Raw genomic sequence first — 10,733 nt, 5'->3', positions numbered from 1 at the left:
GAATGCTATCTTACTTTGAACAGAAATTCTATTTAACTGATTGGAGTCCATTAAAAGCACATTGACGTCATTACGTCATTATTTGCTCCTGCAATACTTGATGTCGTTTCCGAACTCGGGCATATTTCGCAGGTCAGTCTTAGAGAAACACTCGGTCCGAGTAATGGAGAATGCACTCATTCCCAACATGATGTTTATTTCATCTAAATTGCACCATCACAAAAGGTGTCATGGCAACAGCATTGCGCCAGAGAGGCAGTCTCCATGGCAATGCGAGCAGCGGCACACAAGTGGGCTGATGAAAGGGAAGAGAGAGTACAAGGAACGCAGAGATGCTGGTGGAAGCGGGGGGATCAGACAGGACTGCTCGTCTTTTTCATGCCACAGCGCATTTATTTTTACTTTTTTATTTTTCATCATCACTTTGGGCAAAGGTTGTGCTCTGTGCGGCTGGTTCTGCTCATTGCCTCGGCCCTGTATCTTCAATGCCTTTCATCCCTTTCTGATCTTTCTGCTGTCTCTGTCTCACTCGTTTCAGATTGGGACAGCTTTGGTCACTGTTTCAAACGAAATGTCTTGTATGTTGAGGTGAAGGTTGAGCCCACAGGCTTCCAGCTACTGAACTGCTGCACTCATGTACTTAAAAAAATGTTTAGTGTTAGTTTGTGTTCTTCATGTCTGAGTTTTTTTCTAAGTGATCTCACTAAGCGACACTCAATGCCAGGTGTACTAGATACATTTACAGGGATCCTGAGGACAGGACACGTGCATTGTATCAATCAGTCGACCTGCTTAGATTATCACCTGGCATACACTCTTTAAATGTTTACTCTTCTGACACAGAAAGCACCACAATACTTAGACACCCAACACACTGAAAGAAAAAGTAGTATCTTAAAAACAGGGATGTGTGTTCGGAGAAGAGGTGGAGGAGGGAGGCTCTCTTACTTTGGGAGGACCTCCTGGAGGCTCCTTCAGTGGAATAATGAATGAGCGCGCCCATGATAAGCGCCCAGTCCAGCGCTCCCCTGGCCCTCAGACAGACACAAGGACGGCCAGCTCCACACGGCAGCCCTCCGCTCTAAGACGCACTCAACATGACACTTAAGGAGGTAAGGGCAGAATCACTGAGAACCAAGCATCAACGCTTGCTAGAATGTACAGAAGGGATCTTGACGGGAGAGATTCATTTGGAAGAGTATGAATATATCCATGGAAGAGTGTGTTTTGTAATTGATGAGTAGAGAGAGAGAGAAAGAGCTTAAATGAAATGTGATTTATTTCAAACCACCTCCAGGTTTTAGCTGATATTACACTTGCGATGATAGTGGATGGTAATGTGAAGCAAGAATGCAACCGTTCCCCTTGTGCCATCCTACTTTTGAGGGATAAAAGATATTAATGGGTTTAAAATGCGAAAGACCATTCAGTGGAAGTTTTGTGATGTGTTACAGAGTCTGTGTCTTCATATTGTGAGATTATGCTGAAGATTGCCTTGTATTTTGAGTATCCTGGTCGACAGAAAATTATGTTTGTTTCATAGTTTTTAGTTTACTTCTGCTCTGCTCTTGAAATAATTTCACCAAATAATAAGCCACTCTGATTTATCGGGTACGTCTTTTAATTAACATTCTTGAATACATTATTAACAATTTGAGTGGAAAAACTTACACAAACACCTGTGGATATGTGTGCTTTTATTTTTGTCTTTGCATGCATGAGAGTGAGAGACCTACAGTGTGGAGACTAGTGTGTCAAGAGTAGTGTGTAGTGAAGTGCATCCAGTTATCTTCTAGCTGCGGTTCACTAATCACCTTAAGGAAGTACAGTTTTGAGTCCCCACCATCATGTGAAACTGTACTAGTACCCACTGAGGCTCTGTCTCTCTGCTAACCTCCCCTCAGGAGCTGCGGAGTCGTCAGTTCTGGCGGGCCGCCGCTGCTGAGCTGCTGGGCACGCTGGTGTTTGTGTCGGCAGTGCTGGGTTCCTCCATACCAGGGCTGGAGGGCGGCGCTGGTGGGCCTCTGTACCCTGCACTGGCAGGGGGCATGGTGGCCGTGAGCCTGGGACACTGCTTTGGGGAAATCAGTGGGGCTCAGGTAAGCTGGAGATATGACCTGCAGGCAAAATAGGAGTTCATGTCAATCAATTTCCTGTGTGTGTGTGTGTGTGTGTGTGAAGGAAAAGGAGCAAGTGTAACAGTGGTCCTTATATGAGAGTAAAGAAATATGACTGTGTAGAAAATAAAGTTGTAACCTTTTCCTTGTACAAAATAGTGATATAAAGAGTCTGCACCTTCATATGAAAGACAAAATGCATACAAAAATAAGGGTTACAGAAGTAAAGTAACGGCTAGCCCAAATCATCCCCAGTGTGGAAAGTTTGTCAGGTTTACTCCTCGCAAAGAGTGAGCTGCACAGAATAAAAGTCCTCGCAGTCAAGTCATGCAAAGATCATGACATCAATACCCAGAAGCAAGGCATACACACGATATTTAGATTCCAGTGATCTTCTACTATGTCCAAATGACAGGCTGTCAAAACCTGTGTGCGATGAACTCGCTCTCCTTGTCTTGTACTATCCTGTCCTCTCTCCGCTCAGGTGAACCCTGCGGTGACTCTGGCTTTCCTGGCCACCCGGCGTCTGGACGCTCTGAGGGCGTTGGTGTATGTGGCGGCCCAGTGCCTTGGAGCCACTCTGGGCACAGGGATCCTCTACTTGGCCCTCCCTCTGAATTCCACAGCAGAGAGCTTCGCCAACAAGGTCAGACATCATGGCTGGACTAAGGGGGAGGGGGGCTGATGCTGCTTAGGCTGGGCACAGTTTTGCCATGGTCAATTGTTATCCTCTTATTCTGTGTTAAGGTTTCTCCTTACAGTAAACTGATTACGACACTGACACATAAATATATCATAGTAGTCCTTTTGTTTATGTGTAAAGCCATCTGCCTGATTAGGCGCTGGCAAACTATCTTGTTGATTTCCGGTTAACAACTGGAAGAAGAAATAACTGAATGATCAAAAAAGATGACTGCTTTGTTTTCATTCTGACCCTCTTTTCCCCATACTCAGGTCCCCATGGAGGTGAATGCAGGCCAGGCTCTGGGGATGGAGTTTCTGGTCACCTTCCAGCTGGTCTTTACCATCTTCTCTGTGGAGGAACAGCGGCGGCGGGAGGGGGCTGAACCAGGGAACCTGGCCATCGGCTTTTCACTGAGCGCAGGGATCTTTACAGCAGTGAGAGCCGTTCAGATATGCTCTTCAGATACTACGTGTGCAATTTATTTGTGTTTGTGTGTGGTGCTGCTTCAGACAGTCTTCCCAAAAACCTCCTGTGATTGCAATGAGGATTTTAAGGAAAACTTATTTCTAATTTCTAAATAATTGAGCAGTTTATTTTGTTTATAAGTTTATATTGGTGAAATAGTTAACATCTGCTTTTCACTCTCTCTCTCTCTCTCTCGCTCTCTCTCTCTCTCTCTCGCTCTCTCTCGCTCTCTCTTTCTCTCACTCTCTGTGTGTGTGTGTCTCAGGGTCGTCTCTCTGGGGGCAGTATGAATCCTGCCAGAACTCTGGGCCCAGCCATCATCACTGGGATCTGGGAGCACCACTGGGCACGTTTGCATATGTCTAATTTTAGAGTCACTTCACAGTCCTGAGTCCTGTGCTTTTAATGCATGTTATTCCACTCATGGAGGCATGCCTAATATACAGCACAAGTGTTGATAACCTTGTATCAGACACAGCACATACTGAATGTTACTGAATTTTTCTTTGCATTCAGGAAAAACGTTTTGCTGTTTATTGTACTACTTGTTTGCTATGAATAATCATTTCCTGCTGAAGACAGAGTACCTGCTGTGTCACGTCCTTAACTGACCCAAACCGTCATGCTACTGCACATGTCACATTGTCTTAGTGGCTCCTCACATAGTGTCTGAATGTTCATCCTCCACTCCGCAGGTGTACTGGATTGGGCCAGTGTTAGGTGCGATCCTGGCTGCCGTGTCCCATGAGTTCTTCTTCGCTCCCAGTGCATCCAGACAGAAGCTGGTGGCATGTCTGACCTGCAAGGACATTGAGATGGTAGAGACGGCCAGCGTCTCCCGCTCCTCGCTCTCCACCATCACTCAGACGGCCATGAGGGCCAAGCAGGCCAACAAGTCTGAGCACAGCTGAGGGCATCAGAGAGAGAGAGACAGAGAGAGACACGTGGATGGAGAAAGAGAGAGAGACAGAGAGAGAGAGAGAGAGAGAGAGAGAGAGAGGTAGAGCTGTGTGTATGTGTGAATGACATGTCATAGAATCAAATATGTGTATGCGTATATTGCACTGTATATTTCAGTGTCTGCAAACTGTTTACACTCTACAATTCAGTATTGTATTGTACAAAATATGTGGACGCCAAGGGATTACACAATTTTGATACAAAAGGTTCAAATGAAACGAGTAGAATAGAAAAGTGTCAATGAAAATCCAGCAAGTAATAAGTAAATTAATAATGTTAAAAATGATTAAAGAGTGTTCAAAAAGAGTTTTCTACCCCCTATCTTCAGATATATTGTGACTGTAACAGGGGAATATTAAGACTCTTTAGTGACCCAATGGAGAGATAATTAGCCTAGTAACTGATTTAGCTAATTAACGATCAACTGTCTAAATCCGTTTTTATTCAAATGGGTCATAGACAAATGCTTCACCTCATTTTCATATTGTGTGCTCTTCAGGTTCTCATGTGTGTCTCAGTGTCTCACTGTGTGTTTATTATTGTTATTTGGACAATGTTGCATTTCCTGTTGTTGTTTTTTTATACTTAAAATTTGACTTTTGCACAAATGATCAATACTTTATCAATAAACATTTGGTATTATTCGGTCCATCGAAACCCATGGGGGACGTGTGGGTATTCTGGCTGATAACATGGCTTTTAAAATATGTCTGCTGTGTGTGGTGTATCTGTGATCACTTTATGTAGCAGTGATTCTGACGAGGTTTATTATCGTGGTTTAATCTGTGCTAGTATTTCATTATTGCTTTAATTATTTTTACATAATATTAACTCTGTGAATTAATTGTTACCTACCGTGTGTCTCGCTGTTTTAAATAGTTTGACACATAATTGTTTACACTTCAGATTTAAATACTAAAAGGAAAATACAATGTTGCACCTGTATATTTGAATACTGGAATGACAACACAATAAAGACAGTCACATTTAAATAGACGATGCAGCTTTGTCAGTGGTCTTTCATCTTTTGAATGCCTACAGCTTTGACAGACCAGACCTCTGAAGGGGAGTTGTATAGGCTACATGTGTGGTACATATTTCCTCTCTTTTATACATCTTTGTGTTTTAGATTTACAAAAATGTCTTCCTTACGCCTGCGCATTCACATGTATGCGCAAACATACTATTTCTCTCACTTGCAAATGTACGCATGCCGACACACACTGAAACTTCTCCCATAGACAGTCTTACAAACACACACACACACATACACAAACACACTCACACACATATGTATGCACAATCATGCGCACAAATAATGGCAGACAGCTCCCTTGTGCTGCCAGCATTTTGTTTTGTGCGTGTGTGTATGCGTGGAGTGAGGTGCTCTGTCTTTTTTTACCCACCGTTCGTGTAGAATAGGAGTAGAAACTGGCGAGCTCAGCATTCTCCATTCAACGTGTGCTCCAGCTACTGGCCTGGCCATGGATTCCCTTGCATTCCCCCACCCCTCAACTACCCCCCAACCACCAACTATGGGGCTTTCCAGGGCTTTAGCCTCTACCACCCCTTCCCTCCCCCTTCAGTTGAACACAATGCAAACATCTGGCTAATCAATTCCATCATGAAAAAAATCACCATCACTCTATGTTTAGCAGAGAGTCAATATCAATATCCTTATGTTATAGCTTTGTGTTGAGTCTAGGGTATTGTCATGTAGACTCTGGTGGGATAGTGTAGCATAGCTGACAATTGAAAGGTGAATGTCAGGGCAAATACAAATAATTGGGCATGTACACCTTAAACTTGAATGTTAATATGTTTTAGTGACCTGCACAAAAAACTGTAAACAGCACAGCTGAGTCTATTGACCTTGACCAGGCAGAGCATACTTTTGAAGAAGGTATGAGTGGCAGTATGCAGGGGCTAAGGGGCTAACATTCTCAAGCTAAACATTCTGTCTCTTTAGGATAGAATAGGATAGACCTAGGATAGACCTCACACCTCAGCTTTATTTTGTTTGATTTTATTTTGGTACTTTGCACACCATGTCACCTCGAGACTTGAAGACACATTTTCAAAATATTCGTAATAACCTGAAAACGCATTTATCTTGATCCGTTAGTACCATTCTCAAATCAGGCGTATTTCCCATGATCTGTGCATGTCTTTCATGATTGTTTGTTAAGGTACTACTAGGTGTCAGTGTGGAACAATAGGTTTGACCCTGTTAGGCATTTTGACCCCAGTTTCCTCTGCCTGTTAGTTCAACGTTCTTCCGTAGGGGCCCCCCATGACGCATGTGTGAAGAGGATGGTATTGTGTATGTGTATGCGTGTGTGGGGGTATGTGTATGCAGACATGATGCCTTTGCTGATATGTTTCAGATATGAGCTGTGTGTGTGAGCATGTTGTTGTTAGCATGGCGATGTCAGCGCTTTTCCCCTCCGGTAGAAGAGGAAGCCCTCCATGACACCTGTGATTGCTTCCATCATGTAGGCCACACTACTGCTGATGTGATTGGCCAGAGGCCTGTCAGTCATGAGTGAAGAGACACTGATATGCACCATACTGTGTGTCTCTGCTCACTCCACCGATCAATCAATCAATCAATCAATCAATCAATCAATCCATATTCAATATCTGTGTTTGATAAAACTGATCTGGTGTGTGGGAATACATTGGGAATGTCCACAGTAAGAACAAGTTCAAGGCTGACCAGCTGTAAATGTCGAACCTAGCAATTCCATTATTAACTGAACCATAGCATCAACCGCTATGACTGTCAAACAAAACACAATTGTATCAAGGATCCAGAAAAAGAGCCATCATAATAAGGTCATCACAGTGACTGTACACATCATTTAACACATCCAGTCAAATCTTTCATTTGATGTAAATGATCTAGAGATTCCACCCTCTCCCTTTTTTTCTGCCCTGTGTGTGTGGTTCAGGGGGCAACAAGGGGGAAACGTTTGTTTGGTTTGGGAGGTTTCTCTCGCTCCACACCCCCGGCCTGCCCCCCTACCCTGGCCCTGCCTCCAGAGGGGGGGATTATGGCGTCATGGCGGGGCCCCTGGGGGGTGTTATAAATGCCCCCGGCGGCCCCTGAGCGCTCTGTCAGAGAGGCTGAATGCCACGTCGGTAGGATATGCTTCACATCCCTTTATTCGTGTATTTCCATTAGTGCAGGCCCCCCCACCCTCGTAGCCTAGCGTTTAGCATTGATGTTTGGGTCCCCCTGACAGGAGGCCCTTCAGACACCCAGCTAAAACTCACAGACACACACTCACACGCACCCACACACACATACACACATATACACACACACACCATCACCCACGTATACGCGCTTACGTACACACACGTGCACAGGCACACCTATGTCTCTATGACACTGGTGTCGCGGTGTGGTGCTCAAGCAGGGTTGAGCGAGCCAGCCAGTGGGTGGCTGAACGCGTGACGGGTTACCCCAGCCTACGGTGACATCCACACAGACTCTTCTGTTATTTTTTTCCCCTCCTCTTTCTTCCCCAGAGCGGACGCTCTTTTCTCTCTCCCTCTCGTGCCTGCTCAAGTGTCTCCATTTTTTGTTTGACTTTGAGAGGAACTAAGTGAGGTAAGTGAAAACTAAATTCATCAGTAAATCAGCAGTTGTATTACTTTTAGAGCTCCATTGTGATTCTAAGAACCTGCTAGAGAAAAACTCTTTGGTTTTGTGTGTGTGTGTGTTTTTGTGGGGCCATTATTAACTGTAATTCTCTGGTATTCCTCATTAGCAGCAAACATGTGGGAGTTCCGGTCCATGATGTTCTGGCGGGCGGTGTTCGCCGAGTTCTTCGGCACCATGTTCTTCGTGTTCTTCGGCATGGGGGCGGCCCTGCGCTGGACCAGCGGGCCCTACCACGTCTTCCACACGGCGCTCTGCTTCGGCTTCGCCGCGGCCACCCTCATCCAGTCCATCGGCCACATCAGTGGCGGCCACATCAACCCAGCTGTCACCTTTGCCTACCTGGTGGGCTCCCAGATGTCCCTGTTCCGTGCCGTCTTCTACATCTGCGCCCAGTGCTTGGGTGCTATGGCTGGCGCTGCCGTGCTCTACGGAGTCACGCCCACTAACATGAGGGGCACTATGGCACTCAATACGGTAAGTTAAAAAAATAAACAGCCGTGATGATGCTTTTGACTGACACTTTACACCTCAAGTAAGACCAACTTTGTTTTTTTTAGATATAGATATTAAAGGTCTTCGCACTTTAGTTATCTACTCTAAGAGAGTCCTATTGGTAACAGATGCCTTCTTGGTGTACTTGCTGGATGTTAAGATTTTTTTATTTTCATATTTGTGGGGTAGACATAGAACTGCTCTAACGTGTGCATCTCGATCTTCTTCACCACTGTGTGCCTCATGTTTGTGTCTGGTATGTGTTTTGTTGTGTATGTATATGTGTGTGTGTGTGTTTTGTGGTGTATGTATGTATGTGTGTTTGTGTGTGTGTGTGTGTGTGTGTGTGTGTGTGTGTGTCTGTGTGTGTGTCTGTGTGTGTGTCTGTGTGTGTGCCCCCACCCATTCCCCCTGTACAGCTTCAGCCTGGCATCAGCCTGGGCATGGGCACCACAGTAGAGGTATTCCTCACCATGCAGCTGGTGATCTGCATCTTTTCTGTGACCGATGAGAGGAGGAACGGACGCATGGGCTCCGCTGCCCTGGCCATTGGCTTCTCTGTCACCTTGGGCCACCTCATGGGGGTGAGTGTTCAACTCACACACACAGACAGACATACACTTCCATCCACGCACACTGCTATTCAGTGAGCAGGACTATGGTGATATCTTTTGCAGTTAAACAGAATATATTTTGTCCCTGTACTGAAGTCTGAAGTTGTCATGTTTAGTGTTATAGAGGAATGATGACTGTATTTATTTTCAGCATTAACTATGGTTTGCATTGTTTGTATCAGATGTACTACACTGGAGCTGGTATGAATCCGGCCAGGTCTTTTGCTCCCGCTGTCCTGATGAGGAATTTCGTCAACCACTGGGTAAGACAAAACAGAATCCATGATAATCCCTTGTACGTCGCTTTGGACTAAAGCGTCTGCTAAATTACTAAATGTAAATGTAAATAAAAGAACAAGGCAAAATCTTGCTTATTCCTGTTTTAAATTAAGTTAATCAACTACTCTCAAAGTTGATCAAATGCTTTTTATTTTTTTTATTTGATCAATTTCAGTTGGCTAGCATAAAGAATAATTTGATATATTTTATTTTTTTCTATATGACTGTTATTTTTCCTGCTCTTGTTTTATTGTGATGTGGTGTCCTCCTTCTGCAGGTGTATTGGGTTGGGCCCATGATTGGCGCGGCGATGGGTGCCATCGTGTACGACTTCATGCTGTTCCCCCGCATGCGTGGCCTGTCTGAGAGGCTAGCCACTCTGAAGGGCAGCCGGTCCCCAGAGGAAGAGAACCAGCAGGAAACCCGCGGGGAGCCCATCGAGCTCAAGACCCAAGCCCTATAAACCTGCACACAGCTGGGGGAGCAGAGCCAGGCTCAGCCTCCCCTCCTCCAACCTGCCGGAACACTTCCCCCCCACCAAAGACCAACACCTGCCCTTCCACCCCCCTGTCATAAACACACATAAAAACATACACACACTTACACTAAGTTGCACATGCTCATACAACGAGACTCTAAACTAATGAACTAATCCTAACACTGCTACACAGGGACAGGCATGCACTGTGATAGGCAACCAAACCTCCGAACCAACTAACACACAGTCAGACACCCCCTCAGTCTGAGGGGCAGACCAACTAATACGCAGACTAACACAGGCACGCATGCAAGCACACAGGTGCAGCCTAGCCTCCAGGACTGTGCTCCTGCAGAGATCACACAGGGGGGCGCAATAAACCTGGGGCAGAATTCCTATACCCCTCCATTACGGAAGTGGGTCTGAGGGTAGGCTGTTGTGTGCTGGGTAGGCCATCATAAGGAAAGAGGATGGGTGTGGGTGGTTGTAAGGTGGGGGGTGGGGTAGGGGTGGTATTGGGGGTCTGTGGAGGGGGCAGCACTCAGATTCTACACTCATGACAGGGGTGAGCTAGAACAGTGAACTTGGGCATGCTTTTTCATTTTTTTCATCTGATTATGATCTCATTTTTTCCATTTTTTGTTTTCTACAATACGAGATGTGGATGTATGATACTAGAGTTAACCAGGGTTTTATTCTTCCATTCATTTTCATTTTATTTGTGTGTGTGTGTGTGTGTGTGTGTGTGTGGGTGGGTGGGTGTGAGTGTTATTGTGAGTGTGTGTGTGCAAGAGGGTGCGAGCAAGTGCGAGTGGGTGTGTAAGAGTGTTTGTGTGAGTGTGTTTGGGAGGGTGAGAGTGTGTATGTACAGTATGTATGTGTTGTGGGTGTTTGTGTGTGTGAGCGTGCGCACATGTGTGTGTGCGTGCGTGTGCGAATGTTCACAGCAGCTTTTTATTTTGGGTTTTTA

At 45.3% G+C, this 10,733-nt stretch overlaps 2 protein-coding genes across 2 annotated transcripts; both read left to right on the top strand.

Moving 5' to 3' along the window:
* The first annotated feature begins 1,097 nt into the window (after positions 1 to 1,097).
* LOC105906783 (aquaporin-4) lies at positions 1,098 to 4,253 on the top strand. Its single transcript, XM_012834977.2, has 6 exons — positions 1,098 to 1,112; positions 1,905 to 2,099; positions 2,602 to 2,763; positions 3,072 to 3,236; positions 3,533 to 3,613; positions 3,963 to 4,253. The coding sequence occupies exons 1-6, from the start codon at positions 1,098 to 1,100 to the stop codon at positions 4,176 to 4,178; spliced, it is 834 nt and encodes a 277-aa protein (XP_012690431.1). The 3' UTR covers positions 4,179 to 4,253.
* A 3,761-nt stretch (positions 4,254 to 8,014) lies between these two features.
* On the top strand, positions 8,015 to 10,505 carry mipb (major intrinsic protein of lens fiber b). The gene is made up of 4 exons (XM_012834993.3): positions 8,015 to 8,374; positions 8,812 to 8,976; positions 9,189 to 9,269; positions 9,563 to 10,505. The coding sequence occupies exons 1-4, from the start codon at positions 8,015 to 8,017 to the stop codon at positions 9,746 to 9,748; spliced, it is 792 nt and encodes a 263-aa protein (XP_012690447.1). The 3' UTR covers positions 9,749 to 10,505.
* Positions 10,506 to 10,733: the final 228 nt, after the last annotated feature.

The sequence above is a fragment of the Clupea harengus genome, chromosome 4 (genome assembly GCF_900700415.2).
Source record: "Clupea harengus chromosome 4, Ch_v2.0.2, whole genome shotgun sequence".
NCBI classification, from domain to species: domain Eukaryota; kingdom Metazoa; phylum Chordata; class Actinopteri; order Clupeiformes; family Clupeidae; genus Clupea; species Clupea harengus.
Note: the sequence above shows the minus strand (reverse complement) of the source record. Positions and strands in the feature narration are given on the sequence as shown.